This window comes from Lampetra fluviatilis, chromosome 2 (genome assembly GCF_964198595.1).
Source record: "Lampetra fluviatilis chromosome 2, kcLamFluv1.1, whole genome shotgun sequence".
NCBI classification, from domain to species: domain Eukaryota; kingdom Metazoa; phylum Chordata; class Hyperoartia; order Petromyzontiformes; family Petromyzontidae; genus Lampetra; species Lampetra fluviatilis.
Genome location: NC_136276.1, coordinates 726,139 through 747,348, shown reverse-complemented (window position 1 = coordinate 747,348; position 21,210 = coordinate 726,139). Strand labels below are relative to the sequence as shown.

General features: G+C 41.4%; 1 protein-coding gene across 1 annotated transcript in view; it reads left to right on the top strand.

Moving 5' to 3' along the window:
• The first annotated feature begins 580 nt into the window (after positions 1-580).
• The window catches only part of NCAPG2 (non-SMC condensin II complex subunit G2), a 31,159-nt gene continuing 10,529 nt past the window's right edge, over positions 581-21,210 (top strand). Inside the window, exons 1-21 of the mRNA XM_078864779.1 lie at positions 581-641; positions 998-1,140; positions 2,166-2,348; positions 2,904-3,015; positions 3,936-4,099; positions 4,641-4,784; positions 5,055-5,149; positions 5,742-5,811; positions 6,598-6,684; positions 7,692-7,784; positions 11,561-11,686; positions 13,182-13,361; positions 15,103-15,255; positions 16,534-16,756; positions 17,292-17,398; positions 17,842-18,030; positions 18,326-18,396; positions 18,543-18,702; positions 19,390-19,551; positions 20,077-20,193; positions 20,811-20,960. Of these exons, the coding sequence (XP_078720905.1) occupies positions 1,021-1,140; positions 2,166-2,348; positions 2,904-3,015; positions 3,936-4,099; positions 4,641-4,784; positions 5,055-5,149; positions 5,742-5,811; positions 6,598-6,684; positions 7,692-7,784; positions 11,561-11,686; positions 13,182-13,361; positions 15,103-15,255; positions 16,534-16,756; positions 17,292-17,398; positions 17,842-18,030; positions 18,326-18,396; positions 18,543-18,702; positions 19,390-19,551; positions 20,077-20,193; positions 20,811-20,960 (2,706 nt within the window). The 5' untranslated portion in view covers positions 581-641; positions 998-1,020. The remainder of the gene's footprint in view (positions 642-997; positions 1,141-2,165; positions 2,349-2,903; positions 3,016-3,935; positions 4,100-4,640; positions 4,785-5,054; positions 5,150-5,741; positions 5,812-6,597; positions 6,685-7,691; positions 7,785-11,560; positions 11,687-13,181; positions 13,362-15,102; positions 15,256-16,533; positions 16,757-17,291; positions 17,399-17,841; positions 18,031-18,325; positions 18,397-18,542; positions 18,703-19,389; positions 19,552-20,076; positions 20,194-20,810; positions 20,961-21,210) is intronic.

The following is a 21,210-nucleotide window of genomic DNA, read 5'->3' as shown; positions in this document are numbered from 1 at the left end:
GGTTTTAACGACACAACATTTATATATTTACGCGATATAACCCAACAAACCTCTATTATGGATGATATTGGTCGCGAAAGCCTACGTGTTAAACTTTACAACTTTGTTTAGTTTTTTGGATGGGGGCGTTAGCGACCCATGAGTGATTTTCCTGACAAGTCACGACAAATGTACTGAAACTTTTATCGCGCCGAGCAAGAAGGGTCATTGCCCGAAACGTCGACTTCCGTCTACAGTATTTTGTTGTTGAATGCCGCGAGTGGCGCGCCGGTCCACAGCGACAAATCTGTGAATCGCGTGACGACAGCGAGAATAACAAATTGTTAATACATCAGTTGTTAATACATCAGTTAGATTTTACTCAAGCATCGAAGTACCAGCGCGCCGTGTACGCGACGATGTAGTCCGGTATGTAGCTTGAAGTGTACACGTAGTTTGAAGTACACACGTAGTTTGAGTGTACACGTAGCTTGTAGTGTATAACGTATCGTGGTGTTGCAGTGATAGTAGTTTGAGTGATAGTAGTTTGAGAAGGCGGAGGGCGCAGGCGGCCGCCGTGGCCGCCTCAGCCGCGGGGCGCCGAAGGACCCCGAAAAAAGGCGCGAAACTCGCGACGGCGACGAAGACGGCGCCCGGCTCCGGTACAGATGTTAGACACAGCACAAATGTTAGACACAGCACAGATGTTAGACACAGCACAGATGTTAGACACAGCACAGATGTTAGTGACACACACAGATGTTAGTGACACACACGTCGTTAGTTATATAGCTTTCAATAAAAAAAAATAGCAAGTACTGTACCTGCTTGACATGTTACAGGATTGGGGAACTGGTCAAAAACGGGAAAAAAACATGACTATTGTACATTGTTTTATGAACAAAAATAAAGGAACGAATTATTTTTTTATTGAACAGTGTGGAACCATGTTCTATTTACCGGAGGGTTTTCCCACTCAAAAGCTCTTACGTGTGCCACGTTTAACAACCCTGTGCAGCATAGGTGGAGAAGCCATCGAGAATGGCTGCCTCGAAGGGAAAGGCGACTGCTGCTGCTGCAACTCGACCTGCCCGAGACGCCTTCCTGCAGAGTCTCAAGGAGGAGTCGCCGTCACGGCTGCTGGAGATCGTAGAGCGACACGTGAGGGCTCTCCTCTGCCAACATGTCGCGTCCCTGTCACTCACTAGCGACGGACACTGCAGTAGATTCGTACGGTTTGCTTGTTGCCAGAAAGTCAGTGGAACGTGGGACGTTGTGATGTCACGGAAGAAAATAACGATGGTTACATTTAGGTGTTTATTTAAGGATGATGCGAACAGAACACGCTTTTTGTGTGTAACGTGATTATTGTAAGTTTATACTTCGCATATATTAAAAAAAATATCAATTTATAAGGCGTATTCCTCCTGCAAGATTCCTATGTGCCCCGTGTATCGAAAGTAGGATATAAACAGAACCAGGGTAAATGCCCATAACTAGGGGGTGAAGGACAATTTAAAGAGGTGAGTTTTCAAAACAGACTTAAATCTATACATAACGACTCTGATCGTCTCATTGCCAATGGCAAAGCTTTCCATAGTCTGGGAGCTGCACTGGCAAAAGCCCAATCACCCCAGGAAATGAGCCTTGACCTCGGAGGACTTAGAAGAAGGCGATTTGAAGATCTCAGGGACCTCGTTGGAGTGTAAACATGGATCCATTCCTGCAAATATTGTGGGGCTAACCCAGAGATTTGGTCAGCAGCAGGGTCTTTTCATCCGCTTGATACTTGACTGGTAGCCAGTGTAAACACAAGAAAGCAGGTGTGTGATGTGCTCGCGAAATGGTGTGTGCGTACGGACTCTAGCAGCAGCATTCTAAAGAAGCTGTCGTCTACCCAGAACCTTACTTGGAATCCTGAACACGAATACATGCATCAATTCAGTGAAATGTTACAATTTTACCTTGATATTCGATATTATTTCATATTTTGGTAAATATAATGCCTCTAGTGACTGCACAGATCACATGAAACCATTCTAAAACATACAATAATGATCGCACAAATGATGTTGTACATATACCATTAGCGTTAGAATTCGTTTCATTCTATTCAATACATCGTTACTTGCTCAGTGAATGCAGCCGAACAGTTAAATGTCATATATTCACGGTGTTTCTTGTAGAAAAGCCGCACAGACCCATTCTGCTTGAAGGAAGTGCTGGAGGAGTTGCCACTGCGCGCTCTGAAGGATGCACTTGAGAGTATCGGCAAGATACTCACTGAGAGCCTGCTGCGTTGCCCCGCTGAGCAATGGAACCCTGACCCACCGCAACACGACGACATGGAGACAGAAGCCACGGGATCGGTACTATACATCTAAATTCTGTCCTTTTACTCTTTCATGGTACATTTTAATGTGATTCATCGAATGCCTATCAACCAAATAGCTCAGTATGATTGTTAACAGAAAATTACACACATTGGTGGTCTGACTGAGATCATTAAGGCTTCTTATACTTGCAAGCCTTATTTTATCTTGGACCTGAATCAAGAATCTCAGCTTTGCTGGCTCATTGTTTTGTCAATTTTACTGCATCAGCCCATGAGCTACCAGACAATAAAAAATTCTGTATTCGTCTGATTTACCTGTATTAATATACCCAAAACATTTAATTAAATTATAGTTGCATGTCATATATTCTGAGTACTGTAGATAAAAACACGTTTTAAAGAGTATGAATGATTTTGGTAAGCATGCAAAGACATGAAAAAATTTTCAACTGGTTTTATACACGTTCACTAAAAATACTGTGATATATTAACTCTGACAATGGATGTCACTTGTTATTTGATTGTTGATGTTAGGAGTTGTGTGGTTAAAATGTGACACCTGCTCCCATCATTATGTGTTTGCATCCAGGAGTCAACTGTAGCTGTTGTGACGGCTGTAGCCACAGTGCTATCTTTGGCTGTGAAAACTGTCAGTGCGGAGGTGATAGAATACATTTTGGAGTCGGCTATCATTCTACATGGTAAAGAGGCAGGGTGACGTCTATGAATAATTGATACAAATTGATAAATTATTGACTATATCTGTTTCCACGACTTCTCAGTTTTTTTATAATTGGAAAGAGTAAAAGTTCGTGAGTATGTATAGTAGGAGAATGAGACCAAAAAGTTAATAAGTATCTGCTGAAAATCTCATTCAAGATACATAAAGTAGTTCTTTGCCACATTTCTCTGACTTGGATAATTTATAACAGTTCACTGTTTAGAGCTGCATATCCCAATGAACACTATTGCAGTATGTTCATCTCATTAATATCTGCAAAATAAAATACTTCTTGATGTTGCACTGGGAAATGTTATGCATGCGCACTGGATGATATATTGATTTCAAGTACTGTATAGGGTAGATTACCAAAATATTGGCAATAGTTTATTTAATAATTGAGCCTACAAGTTATTGTTATGCTGAATATACAGGGTGGCCCATAGGTCAAGACTGAATGGGTTATCTTTTTTTAACAATTTTCAAACTGACTTCCATTAACATGAATGTATACATGAATTCTCTGTATAAGTTGTTTTTGGACTTTTTTTAGATTCACGTGTAATCTTTGACCATTCCTAAATTATGTTTTGTCTAAATTCATTCAGGGTTCTTGGTCGAATTTTGTAAACAACGGGATTGTGGTGAGCCCACAGGAAGAATACAAATAGATATGAATAATGATAATAGATAAATATTAACTTAAAGAATAAACTGTTTAAATGTTTTAATGCCAGTGCTAAAATAAATTAAATAACCCTATTTGTCCAGACTTTTTTGTCACCCTGTATAAAAAATGCATTCCAGGTGGTTACAGCAGGCAACAATACAAGATATGTATGTTCCTGTGGTGATAATTAGTTCCAATCTACTCTACCGTTTTTCTCACCCTGTTGACAGCCCTGTTGCCACTTTTCACCGATTCTCACCCTAACCTAAGAAACACGGTCATAAACCTGTGCGAGTCTTGGTGGGAGAGAGACCTACCTGGGAAAGAGGAGCTTGGAAAGAATATGATCCTCACAATTCTGCGGTGCAATTTAATACAGCAGAGCAAAACCTTGGTATGTAGCAATGCCTTGAATTGCAATTTATAATTTGTTGTTTTTTATGACAGTGACTTTCATTCTTGTGATTTTTTTTACTGCAATCAGTGCGTTTCTAAAGATTATTATTTAGCTTTGAATGTAATGATACATCGCTTAAAATCGATTATTAAACTCACATTATGCATCAAATTGTCCGTATTGCAATCAACAATGTATGTGAATCGTATGCAAATTATATGGTAATGTTACATTGAATCTAATGGAGCGAACAAAACAGTACAAACAAGAAACAATGCAAATGAGATTATGAAACTTAGATAGTTGAATTTAGAAAAAAATCACTTCAGTCATTACAGATACAATTTCTGTGGGGGTAAATTGTTGCACATCTACATTTAGTTCTTGTCACGATAATATGAAGTATTTGTGTGTACTTCTAACACATAGTTGCTTGTGTTGATGTAGCTACACAGCCATTGTATTATAAATTGTCAAGTGGGACTTGGTGCTTGCAAGCCAGATAAAATGTGCCCGCGCTGAAATTGTTCTAATGCAGGGTGCAGGGATAAAGCGGTTGTGGAGCCTGCGTGAGAGCTTCCGGCTGTTTGACTTCCTGGGCAACCCACCCGAGACTGAAGAGTTGAAGGAGCTGCTGCTGCAGGGATGCATAGTGACAAATATCTACCTAAAAACCGAGGAGGTGAGAGCAGCTGACTCAAAGGCAGCAGCATCAAAGTGGTGTTCTCGTACCGTTTTTTGAAAAACCTAAGCGGAGACAGTTTAAGGACTAAATGTAAAACAAGCGAGCATTAAAGCATTGTGTTGTTACTTTTACTGGATATTTATATTGGTCATTTACAGAATCTTTGTGTATGCTGTTCAGCAATATCTATTGAAATAAATGTCTTGGATGAATCTTGCTGTGATTGAATAATTGTTTGTCTGATTGCGTGTAATTTACGTTTTTCAGAGTCGTCGATTCTTGTCCTTCCTTTTCGGTTTAAATGTGGATTTTATCAAGTCGATTCATGCCGTTCTTAAGAAGCACCTTCCTTCTTTGACTAAGTGAGGCCATTTTTCTTTGTGCATTTTCTGTATACTTGCAGATGTTTGCTTCGATGCTAAATGGTATTTTTTATAACCAATAAGCATATATTTTGGTTATTGATTACATGCCAAAAGCTAATATGCTACAATTGTTTACGTTTTTACAATTAATAATGTCCAGGTAGTTTTGACATTTGGTAAATATACTCGCACATTTTTAAAATTTCCATTACTATTTCATGAACATTACTGGTGGATTTACTTATTTGCTGCAGAAATGACATGCTTTCCTCTGCTTGTCTGCCAGTATAGTCCTCAAAGTTGAACTTCATGAAATTAAGTGTAAAACTAATATGAAGTTTTATATATATATAGTGTATCTGGTGAACATGTTTGTATAATTAAACTTACAGAAAACTTGGTTTTATCATTGATAGTTCAAAATTTTAACTCAGGCACGCTGGCAAGCATGAGTAGTGCTTTTTTCATCACTTTCACATTGACACAGCCTCATCACCATCTAAAGTAAACGTATTGAATACCCAGTCAGAACTATTTTTTAAATATAATGTTTACATATATTTGGCTGGTTATGTGATGTCTCCCACAGAGTGCAAGTGGGCTACTATGCTGACATTTATTTTCAAGCCTGGAAAAAGGCCACAGGCCCTTACCTGAAGGTTAGTGCTCAATTAATTAGAACACTTGTCAAAGAAAGCATGATTGCGTGAGAATATTCTGAGACTTATTTTCATATACAGAATTAGAATACTAGTTTGCAAGAATAGTTTCATAGGTGTAAATTTCCAATGGCTGCCTAATAATTGATGGAAAAGCCAACGTTTACATTATTTGTGGTCATTGTTTCCAAACTGTCAAATAAATATAAAAGCCCAAAATATTTTGAGCATAAGGCCATTGCCTGAATTCCTGGCTTGTATTATACTGTATAATTAAACTTACAATTAATTGTAAAGAGGAATTAATTTTAAAGCACCTGCCACACCTCAAAAAGTCTGTCTTGAATAAAAATTATACAAATATTCTATGGCTATTTCGGTAAAGTCACGTAGATAGAAAAATAATAACATAATAAAAATGAAAATAAAGTGAATAAAAAATAATAAAAATATCACGACGCTTCGATTGCAACACAAGCAATCATCTATCTACGTCTCTTGAATAAAGGTTATACAAATATTATATGGTTCTTTCGGTAAAGTCACGTAGATATAAAAAAAATAACAAAATAAAAAAAATCACGACGTTTCGATCGAAACACAATTGTCTATCTACGTGACTTTACCGAAAGAACCATAGAATATGAATTCCTGCAGTCACGAAAGTTTTAGGTCATACAAATGTTTATTACGTGGAGAAATCCCCATGTCTGTCACCACGTTTTGCAATGACAAATGGTCTATTTCAATTTTCAGGTCTTTATAAGTACCATTTTATCATTGCAGGTGATGGAGGAACACTGCATCCAGAACCTGATGGAGCACGGCGTGTACCTGCCTTACAGCTCTCCATTGAACTCCAAAGTGCGGCAGGCAAGAAAACTCTCTCCATATCTCCAACTGCAGCACAGGAGCTTTTTTAAGTGAAGTGCCTACATATGCCAGGTTCCTGTGTGGTTATTTTAACCACAGTTTATATTAACATAAATTGAAATTCAACTAAATGACCTTCTAAACCTTGGGAGAACCCACTGAGACATTGTTTATTTTGAATGAGAGGTAAGTGTATACAAGAAAATAACCATTGTTATATTAAATAATTTTAGTCGGAGGTAATTTTTAGATTTGTCATGTTGGGCTATAACACCAATACACTACAGCCCACCCTCGTTGCGGGATTTTAAATGGACCTCGCTGAAGTGCTATATTCTGCCTTTATAATAATATATGCCTTTCTGCTGAATGAATGGAATATAACTCTTGACGATTTAAACCCTAGCACATTGTCCAGTGTACTGAATACACGACTGCCTAGCCTGTATGGAATGAATATTGTAATTTGTTAATACTGAGTTCTCCCTATTCCAAATGGATGTTTTATGGGCAGGTTTTAAATCCACAGCATAGTGGAATGTAAAAAAAATATACTTATGAAAATGCATATTCAATCACTGCAGTCAATAAGTTCTAGCTGGTGTATTGATATATATTTGAATTTGAATATTTGTAAATAAAATATGTACACATTTGAAAAATAATTCCTACTTATATTTGATATTTCAGACACATAACTATGAGTGGTTGTGTGAACACCAGTATGACAGTTTTACAAGTTATCTAAAAGGTATTGACTTTATAACACTTACCAGCTTAGTCCAGCAAGTGGCAGTATTATCACTGAACTGAATATATATCATTTGATTCGGATAAGGCTGATAAGCCGTGATTGTCTGAGTAGACGGTTAGATTGGTGGGCGCTGTTGACTTTAATAATATTTGAACCGATATAAATTACAATGAGTCACATACAGGTGGAAATGCTTTGCAGGCGATAACACAGAGTGCTGTGCTTGACTCATGATTGCTTCATTATATCTCAGATGTTGAGTTACTTCCACGCTCAGAAGGTCCGCCAGGGTGTGGACGAGATGCTGCACCGACTGTACGAGCCAATCCTGTGGAGGGCGCTAAAGGCAAGTATTGGTCCTCACTCATTTGGCCAGCAGTACAGGCAGTCCCCGGGTCACGAAAGGGTTAGGGCTCCGAAAACGATCCGTAACCCGAATTTTCTGTATGTCGGAAACAACAATTTTCCCCGAAAAACAAGATAAAATCCCATAGCCGGAAATAGTTGTGCCTCCCCTACCCAATTACTAGTTCGATTTCTCTCATTACTGTTTCGCGCTGTCGTCCGTTTTGCTATCGCTACCTGTATCGTATATCGCTGTACATACTCTCTGCACTTCCTATGATTGTTTCATTTAATCGAATATCTACTCTAACACTACCCATAATTTAACTAATGGAACAACTGTTTATGAATACCACAAAACATTTAAATATTAATTGTTAACAGAAAGCAGTCACTTCCGAATGTCCGTTTACCATGCATTAGGCTAGGCCTAAACTTCTCCGATCGCTGTTGGCTGAGACCATAAGCAATCGAAGTGTAATTGTGTTAAATAAAGTACATGCAGTAAATAACTCATGAAATAAACTTAAAATAAATAAATGTACCAATATAAACATGGGAAAAAAGAGTTATAAGCATAGAAAACAAACAATTACGTGATACTACGAAATAAAAGCTCGGGCTCGGTGAAGTGGGCGTTTTAGTGGAGCGAGGCTTAAGGCGGCCCGGTAAAGTGCTATAGAAAGGATTTTTGGAGCATGTTACTCGAACACATGCTCACTAGTCCACGGCAAGGTAAGGTAAAAGGTAAAAACAACAAGCCTACCTTTACCCTACCTTTTACCTAACCACAATACAATCACTCTACCCTTACCTTTTACCCTTTAGCAAGGTAAGGTAAAAGTTAAAAAGCAACGAGCCTACCTTTACCCTACCTTTTACCCTTACTCCATACAAATTACCCGATTACAGGGTAATTACCGGGGTATTACATATGAAAAAGGTTTCTAACAGGTAAATGCGAGGTAGAGCGCTTTATTCGTATAGAATACTCTCAAATTGGGCATTGAGGCTGTCGACGACACCGTCCTCCATAACCTCCTCATCCTAGTCGTCTTGGTCGATGACGATCTCATCAACAGCCTGATCAAGTTCGTCATTGCCATTGTCCTCGGACGAACGACGATCCTGCGCTTCTCCGGCCCGGTTAGACGGGACCTTCAGGCAGCCGGCTGCGATCCAAGACCCCAAGCACATGGACTGGATGAAGAGCGTCGATGACAGCGACTGGCGAAAGCATGTGAACTCCCGCCCGGCTCCGCTATTCGCACGTTCTCAGGGAGTTGACGTCGTCGGCGTTCCCAAGTAGCCGCAGGCCATCTTGTAGTGGGCGGGGAGCAGCTCTTTACGTTAATGAAGGCGCTGGCGGTCGTGACGCCCATGCTCAGAAAACTATCGACTTCATCACCGTCGTCGATAGAGCTGCTGACATTGCTGAATAGGGTGCTAAACAGCGACTCCTCCATATGGGCAGCGACTGCCGTCAGCGGAATCGCGAGCATGTCCGAGTAGCGATGCTGCAGGACAGAGCGGATTGTGGCCTTTAGTGTAGCCAGCTTGTCTTGGCCTGTCGTTTTCGGCAGCTGTGGATTCAAGTAGGATACCACAATGGCGGGTTTCTGAAGCAGAAAGTCGCGGTACTGCACCAGCTCAGCCTTCATCCCCGTCGCGGTCAAGGACTCATCGATCGCTCTAAGAGCGCCTTCGCCGCGATCGCAATGACGGATCAGGTGCTCCATCATCACTGGCACGAGATCCAATGTTTACTTGCGGTCCGCCGACAACGAGGTCATGACTTGGTGCAGCATTCGCAGGAATGCTTTCACGCGCTCGATGTTTGCCCACTGCAGTTCAGTGAAAGCACCGACGCCGATCACATCCTGGAAGCGCCCCATGATAATGTCCAATAGGACACGCTTCTTGATGGCGTCATCGCCCATGTCAAACGTCGAATTCCACCTGGTCGGCGAGTCCTGGTACGTCAGCTCCTTGCTGGCAAACTTGGCGATCTCGGCCTCCCAACGGTACGACTGCCGGACGACCTTGCTGCGCCTGATATTGACGAGCACCTCGTCGACTTGATCAGTTTGAGAACTTGGACGACGCCGATCTGGACCGAATGATCTGGGCAGCGAATATGGTGGCAAGTCCGCAACTGCTCATATCTGGCATCCGCGCTGACCAGGGCGAACAACGTCTTGACAGCACTGATCGCATCGGAGCCATTGTCGCTGGTGACAGCGAGCAGCTTGGTCGAGACATTGTGCCCGATGCTTTGGAGGTGCTCAAACAGATTGGTGCCAATGCGCTTGCCGACACCCCTTCCAGACTGCCCATCGAGGATCGTCAGCAGCATGGATTTCGACGCACCAGATTTGGTGTCGATCCAGTGCACCGTGACCATCCAAAATCCCTTCAGGTTGCGGTTCGACCACCCGTCAATGGTGAGCGAGATGGCGACGTCAAAGTTGGAGAAGAACGTCCTGACGAAGGGCAGCATGATGGCGTGAAGTTCGACAATCCTGCGAATGACGGTGTGGGTCGACGGGTCCTCGTATCCCTGCGTCAATGTGTGGACCAAGGTCTTCAACTTATCGCTGCCGGCGGCTCGCAAAGAGATTGCACCTTGGATAACAAAATAAACCACCGCGTTCTCAAACTTTACCAGAAGGCGATCCGGGATTGTTGGCCAGCTCAGCGTTTGCTGCATTAGGCGGCTCGCCGACGCCGACGTCCACGTCCCGACCGCGCTGCCTGGGGCGAGCACGTTGTGCTTCTTGAGGTGGGATTTCCACCCCGACGCGTTCGTGTGGGAGGAAAACCACTTGCGGCAGTGCACTGCCGCTTTCCTTGCTGCACACGAGGATCACCCTCCATACAATCGTGAGTGTGCTCCCACGGGAACGCATGCCGCTGCCTTTTTCGATTGCTGTTCGCAGCGACCCCGGAAATGCCATTGCTGGCATCCTCGACCTCATCCTCTACCTCAAGAACGTGGTCCGTCTCCATCTGGTCCGACATCGATGATTCCAATTTAAAATGGAGGCCACGGACTGCGCCACGGAGCGATTAGCGAGCGGTGAATAGGGTATTTACCGGGTAATACTTTGCGCTACTTTTACCCTACCGGGTAATTCTTCCGTGCTACCTTTACCCTACCCTTTACCTTACCCCTTGGCGTGGTCGACACCTTTACCCTTTTACCCGGTAAAAATGGTAAATTACCTTACCTTGCCGAGGCCTAATGCTCACTCCTATGTACATCCTATTTGACGTATTATTGTAAATTGGTAAATATCAGACTGGTGAACTGAAAGTAAATACATCTGTGCATTATTTACTAATTTTTGCACTTGCATCTTAAGCAGGCCAGTTTCAAATATGGGTTAAAAATGTAATTCCTCTTGTTCAAATATTTAAATGTTTAGTCAGTAGTGCGATTATCTGAGTGCGTTGAGCCTGTCATTGGAAACAGTTCATTCCACAATTTGTAACACTTATATTGAATCCAAAAGTGTTAATTCTTCAAAAATACATAATGATTGCTTCACAAGTTTTTATGCACATTTAACAATTACGCCGAAAAGTTGCTTCAACAATGTGAATTTGCCCTCTTTTCTCATATATGCAATTACTCTTCAAACAGGTTTAACTGAATTGTAAAATAGGACAAAATTGCACATCATGCAATTTTGTCCTATTTTACAAAAGAAACTGTTTCCAAAAGATATTCTCCCCATGTAGTGCTCATGCTGAGGGTGTTTGCCTTTGTTTCAGGCCAGCAATAGCGAGATACGGGCCAACGCCACCCTGCTGTTCACGGACGCTTTCCCACTGCAGGACCCTGCATTTGGGAGGGAGGAGGCAGATGCGGATCTGCAGAGGCAGTTTGAGGAGCTCTTTGTGAGTGTCATGTGCATCGATCAATGCTTTTTTTGTTGTTGGTAGAGTTGGGGATATTTACCACTATATATTGTGCTAGCAGTGCCATGTAGATCGTGAGAGCAGCTCCATTCATTAGCCTTTGCACACACTGGGGTTGATAGTCTCAACAAGGAACAGCCTCAGGAAGGCATTGGCTAGCTCTTGGCCACTTTTACCTATCTCTTACCCATTGATGAAGTAGTAGAGCCGGGCAGATGAATATGTGGGCTCTCACCCGATGGGTGATTTTTTTCTTCTACGAAAGGGACTTTTGACTGACACCGTTAGATTTGCCGTACATGTGAGCCAGTTAACCACGAGCAGTGACCTGGGCCTTGAACTCAGAATCTCAGAGGAGATGGCCGAGTGTCTCAACATTGGCAATCGGATTTCTAAGCCATTCGTTTGCAATACACATCCATCATTGCCGACAGTGACAGATAATGAGCAAGCTACAGAATTTTGCTGAGTGAATTGTTTTAGGTGAAGAATAAGTCCAAAATAAATATTTGTCGTTATTATAGTATATATATTTTCAGAATCTTTATTTAGACCAGAAGAATCTGATTTTACACTAAATTAAAATTTTAATTTTATTATGTTTTATTTTTATTATTTTATTATGTTTCATTTTTATTATTTTATTACTTCCCTTCTACGTGACTTTACCGAAAGAACCAAGAAAATTAAAACCTATTTAATATATAAAGTAATGCATGTTTTTTCATAACTATTCTATGCACATTGCATGACGGTACAATTTGAACTTAATAACGTTCATGTATGCGAATGTATATATGTACTGTCTGTACATGTTATTAAATAGTACTGTATATTAAAGCAGTCTTGCAATGGACTGTACTCTTTACTGCAATGCAACACTTTTGAGTATGGCCACATAAATACATACCCACTAATAAACACACGGTAGTTTAATCAAGCTGAATACGCTTGTTGGCAAGCAGTTGCCATTTTCATTGCATTGATATTAATTACAAGTGATTTATTTGACTAGGATCCTGGCACACTGAGCTGCATTTACCAGCAATATTTAGGTAATATTAATTGCTGCATACAGATCATCTGGTCAGTAGAGTTAATGTCTTCTCCAAGAGCAAGCTGTTTGATTGGTACTTGTATTGCTCACAATATGCTATAGCACAACACTAAATTAGTAGAAATGGGCCCTTGAACATGCAAACCTTTAACATGAAGCACAGATTCCCCGATAGCCTGCCTAATATTATGTTAGAATGAGAAAAAATGTTGTTGTCGAATTCAGTATGTTAATGCTGTATTGCAGAGATGACGGCAATGTTCGATGACTGTAAAGTAGCAGCGAATGTCTGACCATGATCTTGTACCATATAAATTGAACAGACTGAACTATAGGTTATGCAGTGTGATTGTACGTACTGTATATTTTTCTCTCATCAAACCCCTTGTGTTTGCTTGTGCGTGCGTACACGCGCAGCGTGTGTTGGATGACCCGTGCCCTCGAGTGCGCTCGAGCGCGGTGCTAGGAGTGTGCCGCCTCACCTCGCGCTACTGGGAGATGATCCCCGGACGCCCGCTCTCCGAGCTACTCACAAAGCTTGTCTCCAGCCTCGCATTCGATGCCTCCTCGGCTGATGTGCGCTGTGCCGTCTACAAGGTCCCCATCTCCATCATGATTGTCATCATCACTACCACCACCATATACATTGTTTAAGGAAGGTGATGATCTGACTGGTTAGTCGTTTTTTTATCCAGGAAAGAATGTTAATTATTTGTCTAGTAAAGCCTCACTGAATCTGAGGATTAATGAGTGTTTTTAACCAGCGTACCCAAGGAAAACCTATACGTATGAAGGGATAACACTCAAAGCTTTACACAGATGGTTAATCATTTATTTTGTTCTGCTATCTTGGATATCTCACAACCCAGCAGGTTTTGGAGTCCCACAAATCTCTGTGCACTTGTGTCGTAAGTGTGGACATTCATTTTACTATGGTAACAGGGACAGCATTAAAACACTGTGCTCGTCCACTGGACCCTCTGTACAAGCAGTAGACAGTTTCATTCCTATTGTAGCCCAGGAATTTCTGCATGGAATTAGCAAACAATGGCATCTGATAAAGAGTGCACCCTAAATATTTTACAACCTCATTTGCAATAAGATCATTGTGGGACCCTGTCTTTGCCCATATCCCCAATTGTGAATCCTACTCAAAATGTATTATGAATAAATAATACATTTATATTTCCTCAAATCTCCCTTAGAAAATATATGTTTTCAGTGAGGTTCCAATGTTTAACCAATTTTGCAATGTATTTTTTACATAATGTATATAAATGTCCTTATACACTGGCATTATATTTGCATGGTGCGGATTATTGTTACTTGTGTGACTGAAAGGAATATTGTCACCTTGATTTTTGAGGGTTGTGGCAGATAATGGTCTTAGCTGTAGCATATTCCATGCAAAAATAAAATTGTTCAGTTGTGTTGTTTTATAATTGTTATTTAGACAAGCACAGTCTATTATGTAACCACAACAGCTGCAGTTTTGTCACAGTAACATTTCTTTCCAGTGGTCTGCAGGGAATACTAACCATGCCTGTCAAGTCTCCATGCTCAAATAACCCAGGAACTCCTTAGCAAGAGTGTTTAGTTATTTGCTGGTGATGGTAACCACATTAAAAAAAAATCGTAATCTGTACACAAAGGTAACATATCCTATTTACAACCTTGTAAACATGTAACAAGCTTAGGGTGACAAAACTAAGACATTGAATTCAGATTATTTTTTTTTGTAAGTGTTATCCTGTGTTTAATGTTAAAGAACTGCCTTTGACAGAAAGCGCATTACATTTTCCTCGGCCACTTGGTCTTAAGCATACTGGCCAAGTAAATAATGTGCATGTGATATGTTCCACGATTGAGTCAGAGGTACAGGTACCCCAAATATCACGAGCCTCTATCTACACATACCTCAAGATTTACCAGCATTATTTCAGACATTTAAGGCCATAAAGGCCTTGTTTGTGTCACCATACAAAGCAGGATAGATCCCTAAATTAAAATTTCTTGTGTGTTTATGACTTAATTTGTGCTTGTGTGTGTGAGATTGCCTATATGGGTGTATGCACATGTGTTCGGGGATGAGTCATGTGCTCATCACGCTATGCTAGTGAACACGGTGTGATACCTATACGCGTATATGAATAGCAGTTGGAATCTTATGTGGTCTGTGTCAAGAATTACTCATAATAGTGACAGCCGAGAGACAGTCAGCCAAATGTAGTGCTTACCTCTTCACTGATTCATGTTGTGAGTTTTTATGTCTGCAAATAGCAATTGTTTCGTCAGTCATGATTTTATGTTTGTGGGTGCATGGTGTTCTCTTTCACAGTCCCTGCCAATTGTTCTCGACAACAAATTGAGTCACCCGTTAATGGAGAAGCTTCTTCCAGAAGCCAGGAATGGGCTACACGATGTAACTGAGAGGGTGCGTGTGGCTTTTGTCGACATGCTGCTTAAGGTCAAGGCTGTGCGAGCGGCTAAGGTATAATGCAGTTTCCTCATGCATTTTCACTTTTATCAACCTCTGTAGTGCTGCTACTCGTATCCATTAGCTGTCTTTGCAAGTATACCGACGAAAACCTTGTTGCTTGTTATCATACTCTTTGGTTTTTTCGGTAAAGTCGCGTAGGTAAAAAATTAAAATAAATGAAAGCACACACTTAAGCGGTGTGCTTTCGCTAAGTGATCCCCACCTGAAGAAGGATGCTTGTGTTGCGCCCGAAACGTCGTGATTTAATTAATATAATTTTTTTTACCTACGTGACTTTACCGAAAAAACCAAAGAGTATGAATCCTTCCAGTCACGAAAACTTCAAATCTAGAATGCTTGTTATCTTTCGTGAATAAATGTTCCATCCACACTGGCAAGCAGACTGGTTGCTAAGAACAAATAGCTCTCTTTCACTTAATTATTAAACCCATTTTGTTCGATATGATGCAATTTTATTTCAAGTTACTGTGATAAAGAGAAACTTGATGAAATAATGCTAAAAGTAATTAAATTGTTCCCCAATTTATCCATTTCACATTTGTAATTTTAATGTGTCCTGGGTCCATTGTGAAATAGTTAGGAGGAAAAGGTTTTTTCAAGTGGTAATTAAAGTGACTAAAGTGTGAAAAGTCCATTCAACTTTCAATGCAGACATTATTGTCATATCTAGCTTTTAGCATGTATTAGGGACATTACGATTATCATAACTTTTTTTCATCCACAATCACATTCACGAAACAATACATCAAACCATAGTGACAAAAATATAATGATTATTTCCAGTTCGCAGAATTATAATCATAGTAGAAATATTACTTTTTATGGTTTTGACCACACTGGTGAGTGGCCAGAACCAATTCAGATATCACTCACTATGGGTGTTAGCCATTGTCAAAAATCTAAATCAGTCCATTGGGTTCATAGCGCAGCGCGCGATAGCACCATGGCTCCGCCTCTAGAAGGATTATAGCTAATAAATAGACAACAGTCTGTCTATCCACGTAACATTTTTGTTCCATTAACCCATAGGCCTTTTGGATCAAATTGTCTAGCAGCATACATTTTAAGTAGGAATACAAGTCATGATAAAAAAAAGAACAACAGAATAATGAGTCTACTTATATAATAAGTATGCTGAAATGTTAGTGTAAAGCATTCTGGGAGATGAGTTACGTAATTCAACGGGGGGGGGCAGGTCTCACTTTACCTCATTTTCTTCTTGTTAAATTTCCATCCCGTTTGCCCCATTAACCTTTCTGTGACCCGCAGTACTGGAAGATCTGTCCGATGGAGCACCTGTTGGCGCGTCTGGCGATGGACAGCCCCGTAGTGACGCGCCGGCTGGTGCAGCTTCTGGCCAGCTCCTTCCTGCCGGTTGAGCAGCCCGAGGAGACGTGGAGTGAGCGCTGCATCACCCTTGTGCAGATGAACCCCACTGCCACCCGCTGTTTCTATCAACACTTACACAAGTTCGTGTCGCCGACGAATATCGGTAAGGTCTGATGTATTTGCACTATCGTCCACGGTACACGAATTGGTAAAATAAAAAAAATTATATACCAATAATTTGCAAATACTCGATTGTAAAAGTAAAATACTGTAATATAATTTTTAAGCAGGTGCTACTGGTTTAATCTACTGAGTTCCTCACTTGACTTAGATCCAGGTTGTCCAAATGTGTTTCTCTCAGTTCTTATGAGCATTCAATCTCTATGTGATTTGTTACAAAATTATTACCCATAGAGCATCGTGTTTTTGCTCATTGATGCTGCTGGCTGTTGGCTTCCCTGACCCTGTCATCTCAGTCGGCTGCAGTGTGTGCTCCTGAAGGCATGTTAAGTATGAGAGCTGTAATGGAAATGTGATGATTGATGTTGACGGCCTTTTGAGTAAACTAGTGGTGAAGTAAAGTTCTGTATATTTGATGTGGTCCTAAAGTGAGTTGAAATTTAAGTAGGGATTTTTAATGTAATTATCTGCAGTGGCAGTGCAGTTCATGATTTGCTTGTGTGTGCATCCTCCCGCAGCCAAACTGATTTTGCAGCTGTATCACTGCCTGAACACGTGTCTGCCAAAACACAAAGGCCAGAATGAAGAGAAAGAAGCTGAGGGAGATGAGAAAGAAAATGAGAGTGTAAGATAAGTGCTGATATGTCCTTTGAAGACTTATAACGATTAAATTAGTCATAATTCGAGGTAATTGTGGAAAAATAGTCCTATTGTGGAAATTATAGTACGTTTTGTAGCTGCATAGGTCGCATGAACCGATTTCATGCAAATATATTGATTCTCACGCAAACTAATTATTGCATGCATATCAGAGAGTAATAAATCAATTTTAGTTGATCATTTCATTCATCCTTACACTCCTACTAGTCCTTCCTGAATTGTAATTTTTAAGCCAAATTATTGTGTTCACCTGTTAATTCTGTCATATTACCACACTGTTGTCACGTGGCTCACTCGGCTTTAGTGCTGTAAGTGTTCAGGTAATGTGGGAATCGCGCATCAACACCTGCATCAGCGCAGTCTGCACGTGAGCGTCGCATGCTGAACCCTCGAGCATGTGCCTTCCAGCAGGAAGATGATGATGATGATGAGGACGTACCTCTCGCCAAGGACCTGACGACAGTGGGCAGCTTGCTAGAGGTGGTGGTCATCCTGTGGAGCAGCATTCGCAAAGTGTTACTGGGAAACCCGCGCGTGTATCAGCAGCTCGTGATTAAGTTTTCCGACGTGGTGCCCGGTTACTTCAGAACGTTCAAGGTGATTATGCTGGGCGACATCTTTGAATACAAATTGTAATTAGAATTGAGCATGCCAGTCCTTATTCAGATGTCTGCTTTGTCAAGTAGGCTTAAAGGGATAAAACATGGTTACGTTTTTATATTTACCGAGTATATATATAAAAGTTATTTTTCATTTACATATGTACATATACATATTCTTTCATCAGAATGACACTGTGTGTTGCCTTCTCCGAGTACTTCAGTGTCAAAAATATTGCATGTCTCGTGGGTTGAACAACTTGGCTGCTACACTGTTTTCTTCCATAAAATAGAACGAGCGCTGTTACCAGGCACTGGTCATTCTTGCTTCCTACATGCCTCCCAACACCATCCCTACTTTCAGGTGAGGGCTGGTGAAATACTTTAATACTTTTTTTTCCAGTTACTTCTCACAGAATACCTCACCAGTTTCAAGCTTTGTGTATGCTCACGGTTCCATCAATCGCTGATTTATCGTTTTTTTGCCTGTGTGGTTGGTGGCGGTGGCAGTGGCAGCGTGTTGTCACGGCTACGTGCCTTTGAACTGGGTGTGGATGACATGGATTTCACACCGTTGCTGGACTGCATGTGCTGCTGGGGCCAGGCGGGTCACATTTTGGAGCTCATTACAGAATGGCTGTCTGCCAATCTGGGCCAAAAATCTCCACAGGTTAGTCTGAGAGATAAAAAGGGGGCAAAGATAGAATAACCTTTCAATTGACATTACTTAACAATAAATATTTGTCATGATTATTTTCAACGACTTTTTATTTCAATATTTTTACCATTAGCATTTACAGATACTATTTCATTGACTAAATAGTGTATGTACCCGTCTTTCAAGGATGGTCCCCTCCCACCCCCAATATCCCCCCACCTCCCCACCACTGGGTGTCCCCCCTTGCGTGTGACAATCCCCAGCACCTGCCCTCGCCGCAGCCCCCCCCTCCTACTTAGCCCCCTCTCCGCACAAATGCCCCCCGCCCTCGACGCCGCCCCACTCATGCAACGTAATGGGTAAGCGTGGCCATTAGCTAATCAAAAGGCGCGCTGAGCAGTGAGTTGACGGCAGCCAATCGGAACGCAAAGACCAAGGAACTATACAGAGCCATGAGTACTTATATAAAATATATTATTGCTCAATGAAAAGTTATACCACCTCTTTCCATCAGTGTTCTTATTTATGAGTATGACCATCGCAAAAAGTGCTGCTCATGTTTCAACTATTACTGCTTCAATCACGAATCTTTCTAACAAAATTCGCAGGTGTAAAAATTGCTTGTGGGATTTAGACTCGCACTGAAATGTTTCATTGTCCGAACTTGACCTGTTCCTATCTGCAACTGTCACCCATCAGACAAGAGTCAACCGAGTGCGGATAAGTGTACCCATGTTGCCAAAGCCCGACCTGGCACTGCAGTACACAGAGTACATGCTCCGCTCACCTGTGTGCTGCGCTTCTGTGCTGGATTCTGGTCACAAGCTGAATGCTCTCGCTGAGCTACTGGCCACCTCAAAGGTGCTTATGTGACTCGAACATTCGCACAAACAAACGGGGTAGTACAACGGAATGGGGTTGTATTTCTGTGAATGTCTGCTTTTGATTTATATAACAATTTACAACATTTGGTATTTGTGCCATTCTTATGGGGCAAGCCTATCATGAAGGCACTTTGTTTCACAGACTGACATAGTTTGCCAAGAGGGAATGATAGTGCCTTGTTTTACCACAAGTAATTTAGGTGTAGTTTTTTTATTTGTACCAAGATGCAGGCTTATATGGCTGCTATTTTGAATTATGCCATGGGATCTTTAACATTCACTGCGGAGTAAACGGTGCATACACCCGCAGTATTGAACATGGCAGTCACAAAACACTAACCTCTGAAAAAAGCGGCAAATGCGCTACTGCTTGGCCATGTCACCTCTATTTAAGCACTGTAAGGCAACAGAGAGAGACGGCAAAGCTTTGCGACGCTTATAAGTACAAAGAGCGAGCAAGTGGTTTAATTTGCTGATAATCTCTCCCTGCACTCTTATACAGGACACTCTGCGAGCCTTCCTTAAAAACCCGAAGACGCTCGGCGTGGACACTGCGAGTGCGATGGCCTTACGTGCATTCCGGCTGCACTGTCTACTACAGATCCTCATTCACCATAAGGTCAGCATCCCTGTAGAGAAGAGCCTGGGACAAACAGGCGATCCCAATTCCAGCCCATGGTGCATGTCTTCATTTATCAAAGCAGCGTCAATATGGGATACCACTTAAAAATTGTATTCATCAACCATTTAAATGAATATTAATATATAAATAAATGCCCTGATTGCTGTGGCCTATTTTAGCGGTGTAATAATTATATTGCCATACTGCACAATAACTTCAATATAAGTCAATGTATAAGCGGTACTTCCACAGTATTGTAATGTAGGCAATTCAAAAGCATTGCATTCACTGAATGACCAGGTAATTTTAAGTAATTACATTGATAGTACCTGAATGGTAATACCTATCTCGTAATGCCACCCATGATATGATGGACACGATAAATGCAGGTACTTCCCTGCCCTGCTTTGGTGTTGTCAAGTCATGGGTATCATATTGTTTAGAGTGATGAAATGATGATGATGGCCAGTGCGACACAGCACCCAGTCCGATGACAGGGATTTTGCGAGCAATAACTAGTATGGCTGTGTACTTATGTATTGTGTGTGTGTAAGCAGTGTGTAACCCAAAAACCTCTATTATAGTGTGTACATATGTTTGTTTGTATTTGGCAGCACAATGGGGAAGGCCGCGCGATTCAGGCCTCATTTGAGAGCACAAGCAGCTGGGTGGTGCAGTACGTGCTGTGCGCACTCCAGGCTCCACACGACACTGCTAGCAACAAGGCTGAGGCTCAAGCGAGCTTCGCACTCGACATTGCAACAGTGAGGAATGCTTAATGAGAATCTGTAGTTTCATTGTTCTTTTTGGTTACAAGTCATTCAGTTTCTTTTGCAGTCGCTTCTGTCGGAATTACATTTATCACCAACTGCCATGTTCAAGCCACTGCCAGATGATAGCTTTTTTGTGTTGGCTTTGCTGTCTCAGGGCCTGTTCAGCTCCAATTAATTATATATCTCAATTTCTGCATCTTTTTTGATGCATCATTAAAGTTCTAAGGACTGCTTAAGCAGT